General features: G+C 37.1%; 1 protein-coding gene across 2 annotated transcripts in view; it reads right to left on the bottom strand.

Moving 5' to 3' along the window:
- The window catches only part of PDE11A (phosphodiesterase 11A), a 387,045-nt gene that overhangs the window by 240,377 nt on the left and 119,469 nt on the right, over window positions 1-27,199 (bottom strand). For both annotated transcript variants that reach the window (XM_073218656.1, XM_073218657.1), the window contains exons 3-4: window positions 5,531-5,620; window positions 32-172 (exon numbers count right to left, since the gene is read on the bottom strand). In XM_073218656.1, the coding sequence (XP_073074757.1) occupies window positions 32-172; window positions 5,531-5,620 (231 nt within the window). The remainder of the gene's footprint in view (window positions 1-31; window positions 173-5,530; window positions 5,621-27,199) is intronic.

The following is a 27,199-nucleotide window of genomic DNA, read 5'->3' as shown; positions in this document are numbered from 1 at the left end:
AACTGTATGTGACAGATAAATGGTGACTTACTGGTGATTCAATGTCCTCTAGGAGTAAAACAGAACAACGTTCACATTTCAGCAGAGTTTGGGCCCGATGCATTATTTTCTTGACTATTTTCTCAAGGTCGGTCTGTTCTTCAAAAAGGTCATTAACCACTTCTAGCAAAGCCTAGGAAAGGTGAAAAAGATGTAATTAGGTGAATATAGGACTGAATAAAAATGATGGCTTTTTTTCTCTCAAAATTCCATTTAGTCTTTGCTATAAAAAAATATAAATATTTTTGTGTGGCTAATTTGAAAGCATGTATTAATTGTTCTGACATAGTTCCATAATTTTATTTTATAATACAGTCTTGAACTGCAAAATACAAGTTGCAAATAGTGTCATATAACCCCATGTAAATCCCACATCTAGTTATATGTATCCCCCATAGCTAATGACTACAGAATCCCAAATAGTCATTAGCTATAGGCTTTTGTTCCCTATTAAAGTTATTCTGCAATGTGATGAGGTGTAAACCCAGTATTTTATAAATAACAGATACCCAATTCTTTCCAAAGCACATTTATTTCATAAAATTACAAAGCAGCTCTTCCTTACCCTCAGGAAGAAATAGCTTCACACACAAACTTGAGACTTATGTTCACTAATACCCATCTCTCACAGAACTCTAAAAGAATTATAGTGGTGAATGCTAAGTAAGTTTCAGAGCTTTCAAAATATATATATATATATAAATCATATATATATATATTATATATATAATCCTCTTTAATCTCTCTATACAAGAAATATTGCTTCATCCCACTCTGTCCAGAAGAACATTTAAATACTATTATATACCTCAGGAAAGAAAACATCATCAAAATTTCCATTAAAACAACAGAATGAAAAGCACACAGACTGAAGAAAAAACAAATTCTAACTTGAAAACTCTGTACTCATTTAAAAATCAAACAGTAATAACTTGCCATTTCATCCAGCTAGGTTTACTTGCAATTAGACATTGAAAGAATATATATTTGGAATTTTTAATTACATGGATACTTCCAGAGATTTAAGAATAGAGGGCTATGTACGGGTGGTAGGTATTGTGTTTCTCTCAGAGAGCAACCAGAAAATTACACAGCCAGTGAACTGGCCAGAGGGTGCTTTATTCAGTAGAATGTAATAAGACGTGCACTCTCAAGCCAGACCTCTCACAAAAGATTTCTTGGGTTTTCGTATTCACATCTATTCAGGTAGATGGAGTTGAGTTGATCATCATCCCAGGGACATGACTAATTTTCAGCATTGGTAATGAATTTAATTTATCTCGAAACCATTTGAAACATGTGAAAATTTCTTCTGAGTCTGTTCAGGTAGAAAAGCGTTTGAATGAGCTAAGGGATCCGTGAAATGAGTCTAGTTCACTGAGCATCTAAAAGAGGTTCAAGAATCCTCTGCAGCATTCTCCCTACAGAGAGTTTGTATATATGGATAAGGGACCTAGACTGCTCTCTGATCCCCAAACAAAGAAAAACACCAGGCGGTGAAAAATTTTTTAAGTGTATCCTGACTGGCATTTGGACAGCAAATTGCTGTTAAGAGGTCGATGTGCAATAATGTCATATTCAAACATAACATTAAAATTGAGGCAACTGCTGTCTGAATAATTACCAACAAAATCCCCTGTTATTAAGGGGGAAAACATTATTTCCTTAATCATCCAGACAATTTCTTCAGATGTATCATATTAACTGAACAATTATTTAACTTTTCAATTTGTTGTGACTATGTGGATAGGGCCTCTGGGACTCATATGCAAGAACATTTATCTCAGAGGAAAAACTAATTGTGCCTTGAGTCTTGCACTGACAAATCACATTATAGTAATTTTATTGTTTCTAATTAAAAATTGCTTCTTTACTAACAAATGATAAAAGTTTCACAAATAACAATGCCAACTAGCTCCAGAATAGGAGACAAAGAGAAGAAAATCTAGGATGATATGAATTCAACAGACACTGGAAACCTTTCACATAGTTGAACACTCCCTGCTACGTGACTTCACTTGCATTTCTGCCCCTCCTTCTAGTGACCTTTTGTTCCTGGGCTCACCCTTGGACCTCTTCCCTTCTCTTATCCACCCCTTCTCCCCCCAGATTAACCTACATGGTACCTGAATTTAAATACCATCTATATGCTCATGGTTCCCAAATATTAATCTTGAGTCTTGAAGTCTCTCCAAAACTTTAGACTAGTATCCAACTGTTAACTTGCCAGCTGTACAAGCAAGCCCAAAGTAGTTTTCACTCATTTCCTACATAAACCTTATATTTATTTTACCACCAGTTTGGGGGGAAATTCCTTTTTCCCCCAGTTTTATTGGGCTATAATTGACATATGACATGTGTAAGTTTAACATGATGATTTGATACACATATATATTGTGAAGTGATTCCTACAATAAGGTTAACACATCTATCATTTCACAGAATTATAATTTTTGTGTGTGGTAAGAACATTAAGATGTACTCTTACAGCAACTTTCACAGCAACTTTCAGCAACTTTCACATATGTAATACAGTATTGTTAAGTATAGTCACCATGCTGAATATTAGATCCCCAGAACTTAATCATCTTATAATAGAAATTTTATGTACTTTGACTAGGATCTCTCCACGTTCCCCATACCCCATCCTCTGGAAATCACCATTCTACCTTGGGTTTCCTATGAATTCTGCTTTTTATAGTTCTGACTTATTTCACTTACTACAGTGCCATCATGTTTAATCCATATTGTCATAAATGGCAGGATTTCCTTCCATTGGCTGAATAATATTCTGTACATATATACCACAGTTTCTATATCTAGTTATTCACCAATGGACACTTGGGTTGTTTCCAGGTCTTGGCTATTGTCAATAATGCTGTGATGAACATGGTGGTGCAGATCTCTTGAGAGTGACTTCATTTCCTTCAGATATGTACCCAGAGGTGGGATGGCTGAATGATACAGAAGTTCTATTTTTAGTTTTTTGAGGAACATCTGTATTTCATCTGCTTTCATTATGGCTGTACTAATGCATATTCCCACCCAGAGAGCACAAGCGTTCCCATTTCTCCTCATCCTCAGCAGCACTTGTTATCTCCTGTCTTTTTCATAATAGCCATTCTAACAGGCATGAGTTGATATACCATTATGGTTTTGATTTGCATTAGATGATTAGTGATGCTGAGAATCTTTTCATGTACCTGTTAGTCATTTGTATGTCTTCTTTTGGAAAAATTTCTATTAGATCCTCTACCCAGTTTTAATTGGATTATTTGGTGTTTTCTGCTATTGACTTGTATGAGTTCTTTATGTATTTTGGATATTAGCCCCTTATCTAATATATATGACTTGTAAATGTTTTCTCCCATTCTTTAGGTTGTCTCTTCATTTTGTTGATTGTTTCCTTTGCTATGCAGGGTTTTTAAAAATATAATGTAGTCCCACTTGTTTGCTTTTGCTTTTGTTGCTTGTGCTTTTGTGTCCAACCCAAAACATCACTGGGGCTTTTCCCCTATGTTTTCTTCTAGAAGTTTTATAGTTTTAGGTCTGATATTTTATGCCTTTAATCCATTTGAAGTTAATTCCTCTGAGTGGTATAAGACAGATCCAATTTCATTCTTTTGCATGTGAATATCCAGTTTTGCAACACCATTTATTGAAAATACTATCTTCTCCCCATTGAATATTCCTTGTCAAATGCATGTTGACTGTATGTGCATGGGTTTATTTCTAAGCTCTCAATTCTATTCCATTGGTTATGTGTCTGTTTTTAATGCCAGTATCATACTGTTTTGATTATAATAGCTTTGTAGTATAGCTTGAAATCAGGAAGTATGATGCTTACAAGCTTTTTTCCTTCTCAGATGCTTTGGATATTCAAGGTCTTCCTTCTCTGTTCTCTAGACACATTGACTAAGCTTTCTCCTGCCCCAGGACTTTTGCACTTGATATTTCCAATATCTGGAATGCTTTTACCAGATCTTTCTATGGCTTTGCTCCTTGTTTCATTCAGGTCTCTGCTCAAATATCTCCTTACAGAGACCTTCTTCATTACCATCTTAAACCATTCTTCAGTGACCAGTCTCAATCTATTTATCTCACTTCATTTTTCTTTAGAGCATTTATACTACCAGATACTATATATTTTTTACTTGTTTGCTTGTCTATTATCTGTTGTTCCCACTAGAATAGCAAGTTTAATGATGGCAGGGACTTTAGATGGACAGTGTCTGAACAATATTGCAAAATAAGTATTTGTTTTATAAATAAGTAAATTGTGCCATACCTGAGGATGCAAAGATTAATAATACATGAAGTATCCCAAAAGGAGTTCAAAATATAGAGAGGAGGGTCATCAATAAATATGCAGTGTGACATGTATCTACAATAGAACAATGGCAGTATATACAAATAAAAACAATAGGTAAAGAAGGAAAGACTGAGCTGGGTCCTGAAGGATTTGCAAGGCAAATGGCAGTGGGAAGAAAAAGGTGGACATGAGACACTGAAAGCAGAGGGCAAAATTTGGCTAAAGGTATGAGAAAGTGAAAAAGATTGTTTTCTGCAAATCGGGGATTATACTGCTGGAGTGCTGAATGGAAGGAGGAGAATGGTAAGACATGGGGGGAAATATCACAACAGCATCCAAGACAGAGAAAAGGCATAGTACACCATGCTAAAGAAGATGCCTGTATTGTGTTTAAGTTAACTGTGTTCATCTGTTTATTGTGAAATATTCGTAAGTCATAATGCTTAGCAAATGAAATTTTTAATCAGTTTAATTACCATTTAACTGAAGGTTTTAAACTTTTTAAAACATCTTCTTAATAAATATGTCTCTATGTTGTGACAGTAATGTCCCTATATTTAAAAGTATATTGAGCCTAATATAATTTAATCTCTGATACAGTTCAGCATTTTTTTGAGCATCAGTTTTTGCTTTTGCCTTTGTTTTACAATTTAACTATGTAACTGGTGGTGGTATATGAGATCAATCCTTTTATGTATGTTTCATTATAATTCTACAAATTAGTGTTCACATTATTGTCCAGTTATCCTGTAACACTCTTCCAGAAAATCCTTCAATTCAAAAACAAAATTTCTGAGGTAGGGTGAAATCATTTGTAACATACCTTGCTTCTTAAAGGAATTAAGTTATAAAAACATCACTAAATTGTGTTATTGTTTCAAAGACACAAGTAAGCAAGAATATATATGCTGCCTTATGGTGTAGATGTGAAATTAATTTCCTTTTTAAAAGAAGCTGGTACTATTTACCTCAAACAACAACATGAATTTGTATCCACTTCCATTTGGGCTTATTGCTTGAAGGGGATCTTCAACCATAGACTAGAATGATTACAAAAATAAAAAAGATTCTTGAACTATTCAAAGATAGTATGGTGTTTCTAAAAGACATACTGTCTTACAGACATTTGAAAGACAGAGCACTTTGAGAACTGTCAGCAATGTTTTTCTTTCTACTCACCCTGCTTCTTTCATACTCTTTCCTTGAGGCAGCAAATAGCTGAGCGTTAGATATGGCAATACCACAAAAGGGAAGATACATCTGCATAACCTGGGGGCAAAGAGAATGTTAAGAACATTAAAACATCACCGAATCAAATTCCACATTTCCTGCATATGCCTGATATAGTACATTATTAACAGTGATTAAGTATGGAGTTGTTGATACTAGCATCTTACAGAAGATATTTTTTCAGATATCTGTAAGATGATCTAAATCAAACTTTAGGGACAACCACATCTATGAGAAAACAAAAACATAAGCAACAAATTGTAACAGCAGTGATACAGGAACTGTGTCAAAATCATCTTTGTGTTCCTTCTTTGATCAATGAAAAATGAATAAATGAATGGATCCATGTTAGTCTGGGGAGAGGAAATCCTGGGGCAAAATACCTCTAAAAACCAAAATCAGTCAAAGGGAGAAATAAAGTTTAAAATCCGTTTATCACTCACAAACTGCAGTCCGGGCACTTCTCTCTTTCCTGCTCTAACAGAAGCAAAACTGGCCCTCACTCTCACCTCTCAGGTACAGATAAGCCCTCCTTGCCCAGGTAATTACCCATTGATACGGAGATGAACTTCTCTCCACCCCTGAGGAATGATGCAAATGCACTAAAGTCTACTTGTTTACACCTCTGAACCCCTATTGATATGCAGATGTATTAAAGCCAGGCGAGATACTCTGGAAATATTGCAATTTTACCCACACTCTGATATATCAAGAATTAAAGACAAGTGCCCACACTCACATTTGAAGACAGGCAGGATATGAGCCAATTTCTTTGTACATGAGTATCTGTAGCAGGGATCTCAGCTGACCCCAGAACTCTGTCAGCTGCAGATTTAAGTATGCCTGTTGAGATAAGCCCCATAGGAAAGTAGAGGCTAGAAGGCCTGGTAGCCTCAGGCAAACAAACTCAAAATGTGCCCACTGCTGTACTGACACAACTGAACATGAATGTAAATTGGTAGGATGGTCCTACAGAAGCCTATTTGAGGAAAGACTGGGGAACCTTCAAGAAAACAGCACTCTGATGGAAAGAAACAGCTAAGTGCGAAGGGCCTGATCCTAACAAAGCCTTTCTCATCACAAGGGGTTAAGGTCTAGGGATGTTCAGTATGGTCTCAACACTCTCACTCAAATTCATCTCCAGAATCTGACTCCTGTGAGAGAGACAATGCCCCCAAATAAAAACTAAGAATTATTTCCCTGAACTCTTCATGACCTAAGACATTGTGGCAGGACTTCTCTAAAGCAAAGGGAAAGGGCATGTTTTATAACACAGTCTCTATCTAACCTCCCCAGCACACACCACACACATCATGATGCCCTGTGAAGAGGTGACTGATGAGACCAGTAGGAGCAGATCTGCTCAGGACCTGGTGTGCGACACCCCTGGGATACCCAGAACACCCAGAATTACCTGGAGTCAGAGGTAATTTTGCAGAAGGCTTGAGGTGGACAAAAGATGAAGGGCACTTCACATTCTCTATCATTTCTTTCCTATTAACATCTTGCTTTGGCTACCTGGGCATACTCAACTGTGGCCTCGGATCCCTGAAAGGATTTCAGAATGCTGTAGTACCTAATGCTGTTTATCCCATTCTTAAAGAAGAAAAACAGTGGGATTGGTATTAAATAGGGTTACAAAATAAATGAATTAGTTTTTATAGACCTTTCTAGGATAAATTCCTTTACTAGATTTGATTCAAGGTAAACTAATATTTAATGAGGACTTGCTATGTGTCAGACACTCCCATATCATCTTCACTTGAATCACACATCACTTCTCATGGAGGAATGTTATGAACCTTTCAGAGATTAGGAAACTCAGTAACTTCTCAAACTCATACAGGAACTCAGGTCATCTAATTCTACAACTGATGATCATTCCTTACAACATTTTTCCTTCCAGAATGAGATGTTATTTCCATCACCCACTCCTTTCCCGTCCTTATTACTCCCCCTCATGCCTTAGGAAGTTGGTCGATAAGCCAGCATAAAGCTATTGACATAAAGCTGCCAGATATATTGCCATAATTTTCCTGCCTTTAGCCAGAATGGGAACACTTTCAAAATCATCTACACACACAGAAAGCACTTTCTTTTATTTTCTCTAATGTGGAGACAGTGACTATAATGGAAATGGAGGGGAGGAGGAGATATGGTTTATTTAATTTAGCTACGCACCTCTTCCTCCTCCCTCCCGCCCTCTCTTCCTTCCTTCCTTCCTTTCTGTATTTATTAGCCTTCAGGGGCCAAGTTTCAGGTAGTTTACAGGTCAAGCAAGTAGGAAGAAGAGAATGACCAAATGAACATGTAAAGCACTTTCTAATCATATGTGTGCTTCAATCCATTTGTAATAGCAGTATTTACTGAGCTCCAAGCATTTTGTATAATTTTAAAGGACCTGAATTTTAAATCAGGTGACCATTGTCCTTTATATGGCTGTTATGCTTGAAAGTCAACAAGTCACTTAATCTCTCTGAACCTATTTCCTTATCTTTAAAATGTCTGATTTTACTGAGTAATCTTTCTGTTCTGAATATTTTTAGTTCTAAATATTTGGTAATTCTAATAATTGGACACATCAGTGAGCTGCAAAGTTTTTTGCTAGAGAAAATAAAGATTTCAATAAACATCTTATTTTAGAAATAATCATTTATAATAGTAATTGATATTGACAAAGTTTTTAGGTAGGATGTTAAACCTTTTATATGTACTATATTGTGTGATCCTCACAACTACATAGGATAAACCATTCATTCAATTTTTCAGATGGAAAACTGTAGGTTTACAAACTCATCCAAGGTAATTGGGAGAGAATTCTCTAGGCGTCCCTGATATTTCTATACATCCTACAAACAATGGCTCTGGATCTATCTTTCAAGGCTGCTTGTATAGTGAACAGCCTTAGAAAACTAATAGTGTCTCCTTCCAGAGCAAAGACCAAAATTAACTATGCATTATAATTAAGACTATATATAGTCTTAATTATAATAAGATATAAAAAGATATAAATAATACTCCCTCTGAGGCAGAGGTCAGGCAGGCTTACAATCCATTTTAAAAGAATTAGGTTCCCCGAAACAGCAGGAGACTCACAAACTCCAAGAAGGGACTAGTGGTTACCAAAGGGGAGGGGTGGGGGAGAATGGGTTGGGAGGGAGGGAGAAGGGGATTGAGTGGTATTATGATTAATGCACATGGCACATGGTGTGGGGGTGATCATGGGGAAGACAGTGTAGCACAGAGAAGACAGGTAGTGACTCTGTAGCATCTTACTACACTGATGGACAGTGACTGCAATGGGGTGTGGGGGTTTTCGATAAAATGGCGAATGTAGTAACCACATTGTTTTTCATGTGAAACCTTCATAAGAGTGTATATATCAATAATACCTTAATAAAAATATTGTTTCAAAAAATTTCATTTTAGAAATGATAATGAACGTCATAGTTTAAATATTATCAATAGAAAGAGAAGACACATTCAGTTAAAAAAAAAAGAATTGGGTTCCCTACATCTGAGGTTCCTCTCCTGCAACACATGTCTTGTGTAATCTCTGAATGATGCTGTTACTGAACATTTTGTCCTAAGCCAGAAGCACCTGTTCACAAATCATTAAGACTTGTTCTTTTTCTCTCATTTGTCCTCTAGGTATATATATATATATATAATGTACATGAACTTCACAACATAGTTACTTAATATTTGTAATTGTTAAGGTAAGGATCTCAGGAACAATTATTAAAATCTATTTAAAATTTTTTACTTTCTTTCTTTACTGAGCCAGTTGCTATTGATTTTATTTTCTCATTTCATTGATTCTCCCCACTACTATATTACATTTTCCTTTTTTTTTTAGTAATTAAACTAGAAATTGTATGTCCACACAATAAAATCTAAATTTAACATCTTTAGCCTCCTTCCAAATAAGATAAGGACCTTGGAATACCTTAACTTCCCTGGTATATATGTTACTTCTTTTCTAGTTCTATCTTGTTCTGTTTATGCAAATTGGACGTTATTATTATTATTATTATTATTAGCTAGTGCTTATTTAGATTCACCCAAATGTTTACCAATTTTTTCCTTTTCGTTCCTTCCGCATCTCCTTCCTTCCTACTGGGATGACTTTCTTGCTCTTTGAACACAGTCTTTTAGAATGTCCTTAGTACTGGTGGTAAATGCTTTGTTTTTGTTTTGTATAAAAATATCTCTGTCTTATGATCAATCTTAAAAGGTAATTGAGTTGGGTATACAATTCTAGATTGACAGGTGTTTTCTCTCAGTACTTAGAATATACTATTCCTTTATCATTGATGCTGCTTAAAATCAGCTGTCAATTTAATTATTTGTAGACTACCCATCTTTGTCACTAGTTTCTTTAAGGACCTCATGTCTTTGGTGGCCAATTTGTACTTTTCAACCCTAGATCAAAGATCTAATTGAATCATATATAAGTCTAATATATATTGACCAAAGATTACTGTGGATAGAGACAATAGCATACTTTTACAACACACAGCAAACTGAGAGGGAATCATTATTTACAAAGGTAATGATCTACCCTGTGTCATTCACTGGCACAATTCAACACTCTGGGGTCAGATTCAACTCTGCTCTGAATACCCATACAGAAATATGCTCCATAGAGTTTCTAAATAAGTGCATAGTAGAAGCAGGCAAATATAATTTGAAAAGAGGGAGAAAGAAGAAGTGAAGCAGTATGGAAATAGGAGATAATGAAAAACAAAATATTTTTATATCTTTTTTTTTCAGTCCCAATGCAACAGATGTCTTAAAAAAGTAAGGAGAGAGGGGGTGTGGAGCCAGGATGGCAGCGTGAGTAGAGCAGTGGAAATCTCCTCCCAAAAACACATAGAGCTATGAAAATATAACAAAGAAAACTCTTCCTAAAATAGAGACCAGAGGACACAGGACAACATCCAGACCACATCCACACCTGCAAGAACCCAGCGCCTTGCGAAGGGGGTAAGATACAAGCCCCGGCCCGGCGGGACCCAAGCGCCCCTCCGCCGGCTCCCGGCGGGTGGAAAGAAACCGGAGCGGTTTTTTTTTTTGGCGAGTGCTTTTTGGAAACCTTAAAGGGACAGGGACCCCATCGCTAGGGAGGCAGGGCGGCGGGATCAGTGAGCGGGTGCCAGGGACTGGCGCCTGAGGACAAAGATTATCGCACATTTTTCCCTACGGGACCGGTGGGTGGGTGCCTGAGACCGGCGCCTGAGGACGGAGGAAATCGCGTGCTTTCCCCCTTTTTTTTTCTTTTTGGCGAGTGCTTTTTGGAAGACTTAAAGGGACAGGGACCCCGGTGCTAGGGAGGAAGGGCAGCGGGACTGGTGAGCGGGTGCCTGGGACCCGTGCCTGAGGACAAAGGATATTGCGCATTTCCCCCCTTTTTTTTTCTCTTTGGCGAGTGCTTTTTGGAAGCCTTAAAGAGACAGGGACCCCGGTGCTAGGGAGGCAGAGCAGCAGGACCGGTGAGCGGGTGCCTGGGAACGACACCTGAAGACAAAGAATATCGGGCATTTTTCCCTGCAGGACCAGTGGGCGGGTGCTTTTTAGAAGGCTTGAAGGGACAGGGATCCCAGTGCTAGGGAGGCAGGGCAGCAGGGCCAGTGAGCGGGTGACTGGGACCGGCGCCTGAGGAAAAAAAAAAAAATCGCATGTTTTTTCCTTATTTTTTCTTTTTTTTTTCTGTTCCCTCTCTCATTGCTGCTGTTGTTGTTTTGGTTTGGAGAGTGCTTTTTGGAAGTCTTAAAGGGGCAGGACAGGACACTTAGACCAGAGGCAGGGAATCTGGGGATCTCTGGGCACTCTAACCCCCTGGGAAACAGGGAGCACAGAGGCCCCTTACAGAGATAAATAGCTTCCCGGCTGCTCCCCCTCCAACGGGGATCCACCACTTTGGAGGAGCAGCCCCAGCCAGGCCATGCCCACAGGAACAGCGGAGATAAACCCCACAGAAACCGGGCAGGAAGCAGAAGCACTGTATGCGCACAGCTGCCCAGCACAAGCCACTAGAGGTCGCTATTCTCCCAGGAGAGGAAGGCCACAAACCAACAAGAAGGGAAGCTCTTCCAGCGGTCGCTCGTACCAGCTCTGCAAACTATCTCTATCACCATGAAAAGGCAAAACTACAGGCAGACAAAGATCACAGAGACAACACCTGAGAAGGAGACAGACCTAACCAGTCCTCCTGAAAAAGAATTCAAAATAAAAATCATGAACATGCTGACAGAGATGCAGAGAAAAATGCAAGAGCAATGGGATGACATGCAGAGAAAAATGCAAGAGCAATGGGATGAAGTCCGGAGGGAGATCACAGATGTTAGGAAGGAGATCACAGAAGTGAAACAATCCCTGGAAGGATTTATAAGTAGAATGGATAAGATGCAAGAAGCCATTGAAGGAATAGAAGCCAGAGAACAGGAACGTATAGAAGCTGACATAGAGAGAGATAAAAGAACCTCCAGGAATGAAACAACACTAAGAGAACTATGTGACCAAGCCAAAAGGAATAATATTTGTATTATAGGGGTACCAGAAGAAGAAGAAAGAGGAAAAGGGATAGAAAGTCTCTTTGAAGAAATAATTGCTGAAAACTTCCCCAAACTGGGGGAGGAAATAATCGAACAGACCATGGAATTACACAGAACCCCCAACAGAAAGGATCCAAGGAGAACAACACCAAGACACATAGTAATTAAAATGGCAAGGATCAAGGACGAGGAAAGAGTTTTAAAGGCAGCTAGAGAGAAAAAGGTCACCTATAAAGGAAAACCCATCAGGCTAACATCAGACTTCTCAACAGAAACCCTACAGGCCAGAAGAGAATGGCATGATATACTTAATGCAATGAAACAGAAGGGCCTTGAACCAAGGATACTGTATCTACCATGACTATCATTTAAATATGATGGCGGGATTAAACAATTCCCAGACAAGCAAAAGCTGAGGGATTTTGCTTCCCACAAACCACCTCTACAGGGCATCCTACAGGGACTGCTCTAGATGGGAGCACTCCTAAAAAGAGCACAGAACAAAACACACAACATATGAAGAATGGAGGAGGAGGAATAAGAAGGGAGGGAAGAAAAGAATATCCAGACAGTGTATATAACAGCTCAATAAGTGAGCTAAGTTAGGCAGTAAGATACTAAAGAAGCTAACCTTGAACCTTTGGTAACCACGAATCTAAAGCCTGCAATGGCAATAAGTACATATCTCTCAATAGTCACCCTAAATGTAAATGGACTTAATGCACCAATCAAAAGACACAGAGTAATAGAATGGATAAAAAAGCAAGACCCATCTATATGCTGCTTACAAGAAACTCACCTTAAACCCAAAGACAAGCATAGACTAAAAGTCAAGGGATGGAAAAACATATTTCAGGGAAACAACAGCAAGAGGAAAGCAGGGGTTGCAGTACTAATATCAGACAAAATAGACTTCAAAACAAAGAAAGTAACAAGAGATAAAGAAGGATACTACATAATGATAAAGGGCTCAGTCCAACAAGAGGATATAACCATTCTAAATATATATGCACCCAATACAGGAGCACCAGCATATGTGAAGCAAATGCTAACAGAACTAAAGAGGGAAATAGACTGCAATGCATTCATTTTAGGAGACTTCAACACACCACTCACCCCAAAGGATAGATCCACCGGGCAGAAAATAAGCAAGGACACACAGGCACTGAACAACACACTAGAACAGATGGACCTAATAGACAACTATAGAACTCTACATCCAAAAGCAACAGGATATACATTCTTCTCAAGTGCACATGGAACATTCTCCAGAATAGACCACATACTAGCTCACAGAAAGAGCATCAGTAAATTCCAAAATATTGAAATTCTACCAACCAATTTTTCACACCACAAAGGTATAAAAGTAGAAATAAATTCTACAAAGAAAACAAAAAGGCTCACTAACACATGGAGGCTTAACAACATGCTACTAAATAATCAATGGATCAATGAACAAATCAAAATAGAGATCAAGGAATATATAGAAACAAATGACAACAACAACACTAAGCCCCAACTTCTGTGGGACGCAGCGAAAGCAGTCTTAAGAGGAAAGTATATAGCGATCGAGGGATCGCTATATACTTGAAGAAGGAAGAACAATCCCAAATGAATTGTCTAACATCACAATTATCGAAACTGGAAAAAGAAGAACAAATGAGGCCTAAAGTCAGCAGAAGGAGGGACATAATAAAGATCAGAGAAGAAATAAACAAAATTGAGAAGAATAAAACAATAGCAAAAATCAATGAAACCAAGAGCCGGTTCTTAGAGAAAATAAACAAAATAGATAAGCCTCTAGCCAAAATTATTAAGAGAAAAAGAGAATCAACACAAATCAACAATCAGAAATGAGAATGGAAAAATCATGACAGACTCCACAGAAATACAAAGAATTATTGAAGACTACTATGAAAACCTATATGCCAACATGCTGGAAAACCTAGAAGAAATGGACAACTTCCTAGAAAAATACAACCTCCCAAGACTGACCAAGGAAGAAACACAAAAGTTAAACAAACCAATTACAAGCAAAGAAATTGAAATGGTAATCAAAAAACTACCCAAGAACAAAACCCTGGGGCCGGACGGATTTACCTCGGAATTTTATCAGACACACAGAGAAGACATAATACCCATTCTCCTTAAAGTGTTCCAAAAAATAGAAGAAGAGGGAATACTCCCAAACTCATTCTATGAAGCCAACATCACCCTAATACCAAAACCAGGCAAAGACCCCACCAAAAAAGAAAATTACAGACCACTATCCCTGATGAATGTAGATGCAAAAATACTCAATAAAATATTAGCAAACAGAATTCAACAGTATATCAAAAGGATCATACACCATGACCAAGTGGGATTCATCCCACGGATGCAAGGATGGTACAACATTCGAAAATCCATCAACATCATCCACCACATCAACAAAAAGAAAGACAAAACCCACATGATCATCTCCATAGATGCTGAAAAAGCATTTGACAAAATTCAACATCCATTCATGATAAAACTCTCAGCAAAATGGGAATAGAGGCAAGTACCTCAACATAATAAAGGCCATATATGATAAACCCACAGCCAGCATTATACTGAACAGCGAGAAGCTGAAAGCATTTCCTCTGAGATCGGGAACAAGACAGGGATGCCCACTCTCCCCACTGTTATTTAACATAGTACTGGAGATCCTAGCCACGGCAATCAGACAAAACAAAGAAATACAAGGAATCCAGATTGGTAAAGAAGAAGTTAAACTGTCACTATTTGCAGATGATATGACACTGTACATAAAAAACCCTAAAGACTCCACTCCAAAACTACTAGAACTGATATCGGAATACAGCAAAGTTGCAGGATACAAAATTAACACACAGAAATCTGTAGCTTTCCTATACACTAACAATGAATCAATAGAAAGAGAAATCAGGAAAACAATTCCATTCACCATTGCATCAAAAAGAATAAAATACCTAGGAATAAACCTAACCACAGAAGTGAAAGACTTATACTCTGAAAACTACAAGTCACTCTTAAGAGAAATTAAAGGGGACACTAATAAATGGAAACTCATCCCATGCTCATGGCTAGGAAGAATTAATATCGTCAAAATGGCCATCCTGCCCAAAGCAATACACAGATTTGATGCAATCCCTCTCAAATTACCAGCAACATTCTTCAATGAATTGGAACAAATAATTCAAAAATTCATATGGAAACACCAAAGACCCCGAATAGCCAAAGCAATCCTGAAAAAGAAGAATAAAGTAGGGGGGATCTCACTCCCCAACTTCAAGCTCTACTACAAAGCCATAGTAATCAAGACAATTTGGTACTGGCACAAGAACAGAGCCACAGACCAGTGGAACAGATTAGAGACTCCAGAAATTAACCCAAACAAATATGGTCAATTAATATTTGATAAAGGAGCTATGGACATACAATGGCAAAATGACAGTCTCTTCAACAGATGGTGCTGGCAAAACTGGACAGCTACATGTAGGAGAATGAAACTGGACCATTGTCTAACCCCATATACAAAGGTAAACTCAAAATGGATCAAAGACCTGAATGTAAGTCATGAAACCATTAAACTCGCGGAAAAAAACATAGGCAAAAACCTCTTAGACATAAACATGAGTGACCTCTTCTTGAACATATCTCCCGGGGCAAGGAAAACAACAGCAAAAATGAGCAAGTGGGACTACATTAAGCTGAAAAGCTTCTGTACAGCGAAAGACACCATCAATAGAACAAAAAGGAACCCTACAGTATGGGAGAATATATTTGAAAATGACACATCCGATAAAGGCTTGACATCCAGAATATATAAAGAGCTCACACGCCTCAACAAACAAAAAACAAATAACCCAATTAAAAAATGGGCAGAGGAACTGAACAGACAGTTCTCTAAAAAAGAAATACAGATGGCCAACAGACACATGAAAAGATGCTCCACATCGCTAATTATCAGAGAAATGCAAATTAAAACTACAATGAGGTATCACCTCACACCAGTAAGGATAGCTGCCATCCAAAAGACAAACAACAGCAAATGTTGGCGAGGCTGTGGAGAAAGGGGAACCCTCCTACACTGCTGGTGGGAATGTAAATTAGTTCAACCATTGTGGAAAGCAGTTTGGAGGTTCATCAAAATGCTCAAAACAGACCTACCATTTGACCCAGGAATTCCACTCCTAGGAATTTACCCTAAGAACGCAGCAATCAAGTTTGAGAAAGACAGATGCAGCCCTATGTTTATCGCAGCACTATTTACAATAGCCAAGAATTGGAAGCAACCTAAATGTCCATCTGTAGATGAATGGATAAAGAAGATGTGGTACATGTACACAATGGAATACTACTCAGCCATAAGAAGTGGAAAAATCCAACCATTTGCAGCAACATGGATGGAGCTGGATGGTATTATGCTCAGTGAAATAAGCCAAGCGGAGAAAGAGAAATACCAAATGATTTCACTCATCTGAGGAGTATAAGAACAAAGGAAAAACTGAAGGAACAAAACAGCAGCGGAATTACAGAACCCGAAAATGGACTAACAGGTACCAAAGGGAAAGGAACTGGGGAGGATGGGTGGGCAGGGAGGGATAAGGGGGGGAAGAATAAAGGGGGTATTAAGATTAGCATGCATGGGGGGGAGGGAGAAAGGGGAGGGTGGGCTGCACAACACAGAGAGGACAAGTAGGGATTCTACAACATTTTGCTAAGCTGATGGACAGTAACCATAATGTGGTTGTTATGGGGGACCTGATATAGGGGAGAGCATAGTAAACATAGTAAGTAAACTTACATTCTTCATGTAAGTGTAGATTAAAGATTAAAAAAAAAAAAAAAGAAAGAAAGAAAGAACAGGGGGATTACTCCTTGATAGGATAAAACTATTGGTAAATCAAAGATCAACGCATGCTTTAAATATCCTTAATGTTGATCACTTAAAGGGTGTCAGATGATCAGCTATGGAGGTACTCTTTTCTGATAATATTCCTTTCTCTTAATAAAAAAAAAAAAAAGAAGCAGTTTCTGTGTGCTGACCTCCAATGAGTTCTGCACAGTGGTATAGAGGGCATGTCAAAGTGTGGGCAAAGGGTCTGTTTGTTTCTATGCAGAAGATCAAGGCCTAGCTTGGCTACCCAGAAAATGAACTAAGATACGATATGAGGAGGAGCTTCCGGCATCAGCACTCTCTGGAGGACTCGTGCCGGGGGATGATCATCAAAAAGCCTCCACAGGGATCCGGGCGATGCTGCGGTTGTGGCTGCGTCACCCCACCGTTTCCTGGACTTGCCATTGGAATGAGGAGGGAGATGTCTAGGCTGGCATGTGCATACAGTGAGACAACGAATTTGACCGGATCTGTACTGTTGGAACTCAACCAGGAGTTGGGAGGGGTGCAAGTTGTAGCACTCCAAAATCTTATGACTATAGACTATCTATGGTTAAAAGAACATATGGGATGTGAACAGATCCCAGAAATGGGCTGTTTTAATTTGTCTGATTTTTCTCAGACTGTTTAAGTACAGTTGGACAATATCCATCATATCATAGACAAATTTTCACAAATGCCTAGGGTGCCTAAATGGTTTCCTTGGCTTCACTGGAGATGGCTGGTAATTATAGATTTGCTTTGTTTATGTCACCGTATTCCTATTATGTTAATATGTGTGTGCAAATTACTTAGTAGTTTAAAACCTATACATACTTAAGGTACTCTACAAGAATATATGTCAAAGAAATAATCAATCCTCCCATGTTTTCTTCCATATGCTACCTCTATAGCTTTTCTTCTTCCTTCCTAATTACAACCCTTAAATAGAATTCGTGCCTCATATCGAATTTACCGAGTATCATAATTCCTCCAGGTGGTAAAGATACCTCGAGACAAGTGCTGGGCATAGAAGCCACAGGGCATAAATCTGCAAAGAAGTAAAAAGCTAACCTTTGCAAACAATATGGCTTCTCTCTCACTTACCAACTTTACATTTCCCTGTATGGCCCCGGAAGATGACTGGTTAGCCAGAGACAGGTAAGATTCCTCAAGGGAGGAACAACCTAAGACAGGCACAGTCGCAGGGGGGCCATCAGGTGAGAAACTGGGGATCAACAGAGGTGAGGCTCAGAACCTCATCCCCCCTACTTTGAGAGAAATCTTCTTCATCCGTGGATGTTTTGCTGCCCTTGTCTAGCTTGGATTAATACTTAGTCCATAGGCCCACACCTGATCATCTACATTTGCCCTCTTACAGCACTGAACTATGTTTTCTACCTTTATCTTGCATCTACCTACCACTTCAGCATTTTATTAAAAATAAAAATAATCATAATCATAAAGGGAGAAATGTAGGATCAACATATAAATCAAGTATAAAAATCAAACGAATATTCATATTTGACCTGATTGTTTATAGTTCATAATGCATGATCAAAACCGAAAGTTTCTGTGATGAAAGCCCTTGCACTGTTCACTGTGTAAGAATTTATTCACTATGTAAGAATTCGTTCACCATGTAAGAACTTGTTCGTTATGCTTCAGAAGATTGGAGACTGACGAGAATTAGGCTTGAGATGGATTAATGATTGTACATTGAGCATTGACCCCTCTATACTGAATTTTATTGTTGTTAACAACCATTTGATCAATAAATATGAGAGATGCCCTCTCAAAAAAAAAAAAAAGTAAGGAGAGAAAGAGATACACTGCTCTGTTCTTCTCTTTTTGAAGTCCCCCTCTTTCAGGAAAAAAGTACTAATTTGGCTTTCTTCATCTAGTTTCTGAATGCCAAAAGGTCTAAAAGGCATTAATGACTAAGAAGCTAATGAGTCTGTACACCCTTGTGCAGCAGTTTTCAGCTTGAAAACACTTTATGAACATTGACTAATTAGTCTTTACAACATCCCCCTCAGAAAGGGAGTTAAACTGAAAACCATTAAACAGTGTGAAAAAGTCACTTCAGCCCTGGAAACTCATGAAAAATATCACTAATAAGCATAAAATGTGAGCACTGGAACCTTCTATCAATGTCCTAAAGACAGTAGGTACTGGAGCTTTTCAAACTTACAGACCATAGAGAATGGCTACCAGAACCCCATGATCTCGTCTGTTGCCATTATACATTGTTAAAGAACACTGGAGATTCTCGGTGAAGAGCCTGGGGTCATCCCCATTAGGGACCCCACTTCTGAAGGCAAAACAGTTTGAAGAGCCACATCACTGTCAGCCAAATTAATGGGTGAAATAAGGTTTTCCTACCAACATACAACATCTCCTTCTTACATCTGCCCTTAGGCATTAACTACAAGGCAACCTTCACTGATTTCAGCCCCCATTTGTTTGGAACTAGGAATGATTTAAGATAGTTGCAATATAAATGCTACATAAACTCTTCAAGTAGAATAATTTGGAAAATGAGGTATCAAAATATGGACACAGTCACATTATTTTCACAGAATAAAACACATTCCATGTCATTTAGAAATAGAATATTAAAAATAGTAAAAAATGAGTTTGAAGTTTTCTAGAGACTCCAGAGGAAATTCCTGCTTCCAGGGATAGAGTTTGGTTCACCACAACTTTGTATGCAAATTCAGTAAAGGTTAGGTTTTTATTTCAAGAATCAGAATGATAAAGGAATCTTGTCAGCTCACACCAAAGTGTATATTCTTGGCTAAAAAATGCCTTTTGTTCTCTCAGTGCTGTGTCCTCTCTGAAGAAAAGAGTCTCCAAAAAATCCAGACATAAAGTACCAACTTTGTTGAAAAAAAAAATTGGCCTGGAATACATGATCCGACTACACACTTTATGAAATTGTTCACTTTAAGGATTAATACTCTAAAGAGAATGGGGGATGGGATTTCCTTCACACAAGAAGAGGAAGAGCAAGATGGCAAATAAAGGAGAAAGTCGCTCTTCCTCTGCTTTCCTTTCTAGGAAACGGTGAAGTAGCGGCTGGTGCCTCTGCCCCTGGTTATTAAATCTGGGAGCCAGGGGAACTGGGATGAGCATCCTTCTACTATTGCCACCTCTCCCCTAGAAGCTGGCTAACATATCCCCACAGGGCCGAGCTTATCCAGGGGCGGACAGGCCAAGTCCAATTTCTGGCAAGAAGCCTTGCAGCATGAGTACATAGTCTGCTTGACTTCCTGAGGCTCTGGTCTGCTGAGCATTTGAATCATGCAGGTACTAGTCATATCATCCCATATCTTTATTTCCATTTGGTCCCATCCCCTACCCCTGAGATTTTAGAAAAATAACCCTCTCATGTCCAGAGGCAGTACGAAATTCCCATCCTCTAATTCACAGGCATGCCAAGAGAAAACCCTGAAAGAGCCCACTTCAGAAGCCACATGCTTTCTAAGATAATTGTATTTCTTTTCTTTTTAATCACAAAATTTCAACAGAAAAAACTACTCATATTTCCACTGCTCAGAGGTAACCACCATTAACATTTTGGAGATGATCATTCAAGTTTTCTTCTCTTTCTCCCTTCACTTAAACTCAAATAGGCTAATTCTATCCATAATATTTTATGTTTTCACTTTTTATAACCAGACGTCTCTTATTATGGCCAATTTCTACAGATTCAAAATATCCCACTGTATAATCCAGAAAAGAAAATATGTAAAGAAATAAAGTAGATTAGTGGCTATCTGGGCTAGTGGTGGTAACAAGATTAACTGTAAATGGGATAAGGGATCTCAATGGGAATAAATTCTAAAACTGATTAATGCTGATGGTCATACCACCCAAATTACTGAAAAATCACTGAATTGTTCTTTGAAATGTGTGTATTTTATATGTAAAATACACCTCAATAAAGCTGTTAAAAATTATTTAAAAACCCCAATCATGGTATGGATTAATATTGTTTATTTATTAATCATCCACTGATGAACATTTAGGTTGTTTCTAACTTTAACAATCATGGGGTTAAATATCTTTGCAATTAAATCTCTGCACATTAAATGATTATTTTCTTAGAATAAAACCCAAATATTTTAATTCATTTATTTAATTTAACATATATTTACATAGCACTTCCTCTGTACCTGGCAATATTCTAAATGCTTTACTAATATTAATTCAGTAATATGTGTGTGTACACTTTCTAACTCCTTTTAACTTTTTCACTCCTAACACACAAATTTTTACATTTTGTTTTTAAAAAATCAAATAGTATACAAGTACATACAGTAAAATACAGATTCCCCTCCATTTCCTGTCCTGCTACCCACCCTCCCAAGGAACAACTCCTGTTGGCATTTCCAGTGTATTCTTCTGGACACATTTTTATTAACTGCATACATATAATATCTTTAGGGATATTTGTAAACATAAGCAAGATCACACTCTAAGTTATGTTCTATACCTTCTCTTTCATTTGGCAGTGTAGCTTGGAAATCTTTATATGTCAGTTCAATGAGATCTCCACAACTCTTTTTAATCTCTGCCAAGTATTCTAGGAAGTGAAGGTACCCATTAATAGACATTCACATTGTTTCCAAGTTTTATCTATTACAGATAACACTGCTATGAACTTTCCTACAAATATCTTTGGGTGTCTGGATAAGACTTTTGTTGGTGACATTCCTAGAAGTGAAATTTTGATTTAAGAATATATTCATTAAAAAAAAATTTTAATAGCTACTGCCAAATCATCCTCCAAAAGGCTCTATCAATTTATACTCCCACTGACAGTAAAGTGCTCATTTTCCTCTACTCATATAACATAGGGTATTTCCTATTAAAATTTTGTCTGACACCCATTTTTGCATTAACTTACATTCACTTGATTACTAGTGACACTGATAATAATTTTATATTTGTTAAATAAGGCTATAATTTCCATAATTGGTTATCTCTGTTTTTTAATATGGCCTATTTATCTCTTTTGCTTATTTTTTACCGGACATTCTATTTCTTATTGCTTAGTAAACACTCTATATCCTAAGAATACTAACATCTTCCATGTTTCCAAATCATGAATCTTACTTGATAATTAGCAATTGTCATCTATTTGATACAGTCCAACAGGCCTACAAGCTATGATTGCTATGTCTAAGATGAATAGATATTGTGGCTCAGCAAATCTGGCCTATTCCCTGCCACAATGTGAAGAAATTTTACAACAATATCTATCCATATAATGCTGTCAAGGTTATTTCTATAAGCAGGTTGACCTATTTGACCTACATATCTCATTCTGCCCATTTGCTCCACCCATTTTTTGTAACTCAGAACTCCTGTAAGAAGTCAGTTTGAGTTACAGTTTAGTTTGATTTAGGTACTCTTGAATTTTAGCTGTTAAGATCACTATGATTTCCCCTACTTAACCAGCACAGGTATAATGCAGGAAGCTATACTATATAGTAATTAAGTCATGGTATCAACACCTTGATGCCAGAAAAATCCTTTTATAACATAGTCAATGTATGAACAGAAAAATTCCTTAGGCTATTTTCTGATGAGAAATATGTAAGTTTTTCTTTAAATTTGAAAACATATTCACACTTCCCTCCAAAGTAGCAGGATTCTTCCTTTCACCATCTCATTTATTGACCTCCTTCTTTTTTATAACTCCTGGTTCTTAAAGTAGCAAACATTTCATATAAATGGCATCACATAACATGTGATGCTTTTGTGTTTGACTGGCTGCTTTCACTTAGCATACTGTTTTCAAGTTTTATCCATGTTGTAGTATGTATCAGTACTTTACTCCTTTTGTAATCTTTTCTTAATTAGTAGACTTTATTTTTTATTTTTAGGTTACAGAAAAGTTGAGTGGAAAGTCCAGAGATTTCTCATATACCTCCTTCCTCCCCACCCCCAACACATATCTTTATTAACATCTTACATTAGTATTAATAAATTTGTTAATTAATGATTAACATCTTACATTGCTATTATTAACATCTTAAATTAGTGTGGTATATTTATAATTAGTGAGCCAATACTGTACATCATTAACTAAAGTTCACAGTCTAATTAAGGTTCACTCTTTGTGTTGCATATTCCATGGGTTTTGACCAATGTATAATGACATACATCCACCATTAGAGTGTCATACAGAAGAGTTTCACTGACTTAAAAATTATTCATCTATTCCTTCCTCTCCCTAATCCCCTGGTAACCAGTGATCTTTTTACTAACTCTAGAGTTTTGCCTTTTCCAAAACATCACATAGTTGGAATTATATGTATGTAGTCTTTTCAGACAGTCTTTTTTCACTTAGCAGTATCAATTTAAGGTAACATCATGTCTTTACACAGCTTGATACATCATTTCTTTTTACCACTGAATACTATTTCATTATATGGATGCACTATGGTTTATGTATTCACCTATTGAAGGGTATCTTGGTTGTTTCCAAGTTTGGCAATTATGAATAAAACTGCTATAAATATTCATGGGTAGTTTTTTGTGTGGACATAAGTTTTCAACTCATTTAGCTTAATACCTGAGAGTATGATTGCTGGGTGATATGGTAATAGTATATTTAGTTTTGTAAGAAACTGCCAAACTGTCTTCCAAATGTATGTATCATTTTGCATTTCTATCAGCATTGATTGAATGTTCTTGTTGCTCCACATCCTTGTCAACATTTGCTGTTGTCAGTGTTTTAGATTTTAACCATTCTAATATGTGTGTCATGATATGACATTGTTGTTTTAATTTGCAGTTCCCTGATGACATATGATGTTGAGCATCTTTTCATACATTTATTTGCCATCCATGTACATCTTCTTTGGAGGTGTCTGTTCAGACTTTTTGCTAATTTTTTAATTGAGTTGTTTGTTTACTATGTTTTAAGTGTTCTTTATATATTTTGGATACTAGTCCTTTATCAGATATGTTTTGCAAAGATTTTTCTCTGAGTCTGTGGCTTATCTGTTTTATTGCATGTTATTTTTGTATAAAGCTTAACCAGCCTTTTTGTTTATTTTTTTCTATACTGATTCCAGAGAACTTTATGATTAATCAAAGATCTTAATATATTTCTTCATCTGCTTTCAACCTTATTTCAATATCAGTCCACCCAGGTAAATATCCTTTTTCCCAAGACCAAGGGAAAAGGCATGTTTTATCTGTGGAGGCAAACTCTTTGTGTTGCACATTCCAAAAAACAGAGATAACCACTTATGGAAATTATAGCCTTTACTAGGGTTTTTTTTTATTTCTGTCCTTTCTGAGGAAACTTGGGGCCCTGCCTCTCTCCCATCATCATTTATGTCTCCTGTGCCTGGCTCCTCCCCTCTCCTTATAAAGAGGAATATCTTCCCCTTCACTTGGTAGTGTTTCCATCTTTATTCTGTGACCTACATCTGCTTATCTTCAGGTCCTCAGTGCCTATCATCTGGCTTACAATCTTCTCCCTCCAGAAATAGCTCACTGGAAGCTTGTCTATAACCTCCCAAAAACCATATCACAAAATCCGTCAACCATTCTAAGTCCTGTCTTCTGTGAAGCTTTTAACACTTGAACACTAGATATTAAAACTTTCACTTCCATGCACGATACACTTCTATTTCTCTTTTTGTGTTTCTCACACTCCCATTTGAGTTATATTCACAGATTCAGTCTTTGGCCTTCTAACCTCCTCTTTCTACATTCTCCCTCTAATAATTAATTTACTCCCACATTCTAAGAATCCTACAAAATGAAGTCGGTGGCCATGCAAGAATTAATCTTTGAGCAAGATTTGGCTGGAAAAGTCAACTTGGTAGGGCATATATTTCAGGCAGACAAGAAACTTCCTGCTTCTGCTTACTTGCTTCTTCTGCCTCACTCTTGAATGTTGGTCTCGCAATAATTCCCTTTATCTCTCATTTCACTTTCCTATGCTCTTAAGTCCACTTCTCAGTTACCCTGTGCTCTTTTTCAGATTTAGGTTTCAGAGTTTCTGATTCTGATTTACCAACTTAAACTATGAAAATATTTGCTTCCCCTTATAGTCTGATTTTAGCATTCCTGGTCCTAGATTGAACTCAGCTCTGAAGTCAACCATATTAATTAACAGGTGTCAAAGTCTTCCCTTTATCGGTGTCTTCAACAGCAACCTCTGGGATGATTCTTAAAGTTGGCTCTCCAGTATTGACCTTTTCTCTGTGCTTTAGCTCCACATGGTCAGTTGCCTACAGGACATTTCAAGCTGGAGGTCCATAAACTACTTCAAACTCGGTGTTTCAAAATCAAGTTTGTCATTTCAATCCTCCTCACCTCCTGAGGGAAGAGAGTTTCCTCCTCCAAAATGCTTAATGTGCCAAATGAACCATTAATGTTTTAATCACCTACTTCCACCCCCTTGAAGACATCTTTGATTGCTGACCATTTATAGGTATAAATACATGATAGTGATTCAGCAGCTTTTAAAGCCTCCATCCCCATACACATGAGGTTCTCTGGCCTAGCACATTCATCACCATCTTTGGATTATTGTAACAGTAGCCAAGACCCTCTCATCCTTGTAATGTGTTGAAAGTGCCCTAACCTTGGATTTCCCGTCCAGAAGAGTCATAATTTAAACACACTCACTGCCCATCCAATATGCTCTGTTTTCATAATTAAACAATGTAAAAAATAATATAAGTGCCTACACATATTAAAAACTAGATTGCTTTCAAACTACTTTTGTATGAGCATTTTTATACCACATACAGTACTTTTTCAATAACTCATTAGAAGCTCATCAAAAAGTATCTCCAATATTTAAAACTATGGCTTGGTATTTTATAGATGCTTTGGAAGATATGTAATAATCTCAGGAAAAATAGTGAGGAAATATAAAATTGCTATTCAGAGAAATACACAAGACCCAGAGGGGATTCTTCTACTTATATATCTTTTTTTCATTTTCCAAAAATAATTCATCATCAAAATGTACACCAATGACATGGATAATAAACCATACTATTTTTTAATTTCCAGCAATATTCTCCAGTAGAGAAGAAACAGAGGTGGCTATGAAAAATATGCTTAGAGCATTAATATTTAATTAATGTAATAGGACCCTAAAATGAATATAAATGTAAAAGCCTTGATCATTGTGCCTATGCAACTAAAACACAGAATTGGTACCCAGTAAATTTAGGACATTCTTAATGGACCACCTTGAAGACAAGAGAGCTTAAACTTCGGCCTAACAACAAACAGAACTGTGTGAAGGGCTAATCATTTATTTCCAGGGTGGGGCAGCAATCCATGGCTCATCAGTAATTCAGCAAGGTTTCATGTTCGTAACTTAGAACAGTCTAGCTAACACTCTAGGAAGCTATCTTCAAAGCCAAAGTGCTTTATTGCCCCCAGCCACACTTTCCACTTTTTACCCAGATTCAGTCTGCCAGAAATATAGTCTCATCATTTCTTTTAGATGCTGTTTCTTTGCATAGTTTAGATATTTATTTTCAAGGCTAACTCACATATAGAGTAAGTGATAAAAACAAAAATACAAACCTGGAGACAGCAGAAGGAAGAAATTAATAAAAATTAATGCTGAAAATCATTAATGGGAAAACCACTAGTAAAACCAATAAATTATTCCAGAGATGGTTCTTTTAGGGATAACCAATAAGACAAATAAATCACTGGCTAGTTTAATCAGAGGGAAAAACCCACAGATATACTAAAACAGAAAGGATAAAGAAAATATAACCACAGCTACAGAAAAAAATGAAAGAATTTATATTAGACTTCTTAACATAACACTAAGCTATATATTTGAAAATCTGATGAAATCTTTGAATTTTAAGGAAAATACAAATTAACAAAAATGAATTTAAAAAAATGAGAAAATTTGGGCAAACCAATCACCATAGAAATAAGTAACAGAGAGAGGTCTAAATAATAGTGCCAAGTCTAGATAGTTTCATAGGCAAATTCTTTCAAACCTTCAAAAACAAGGTAATTCCTATGTTATTCAAACTATTCCAGAATTCAGAGACAGATGGAAACCCCTTGAATATTTGTTAAAGTACATGTTTGTCTTGATAGTACATCCTAATAAAAATAGCACAAAAATTAAACTTAGAAAATAAGTCCCTATGAAAACAG

This window comes from Manis javanica, chromosome 12 (genome assembly GCF_040802235.1).
Source record: "Manis javanica isolate MJ-LG chromosome 12, MJ_LKY, whole genome shotgun sequence".
NCBI lineage: Eukaryota > Metazoa > Chordata > Mammalia > Pholidota > Manidae > Manis > Manis javanica.
Note: the sequence above shows the minus strand (reverse complement) of the source record. Positions and strands in the feature narration are given on the sequence as shown.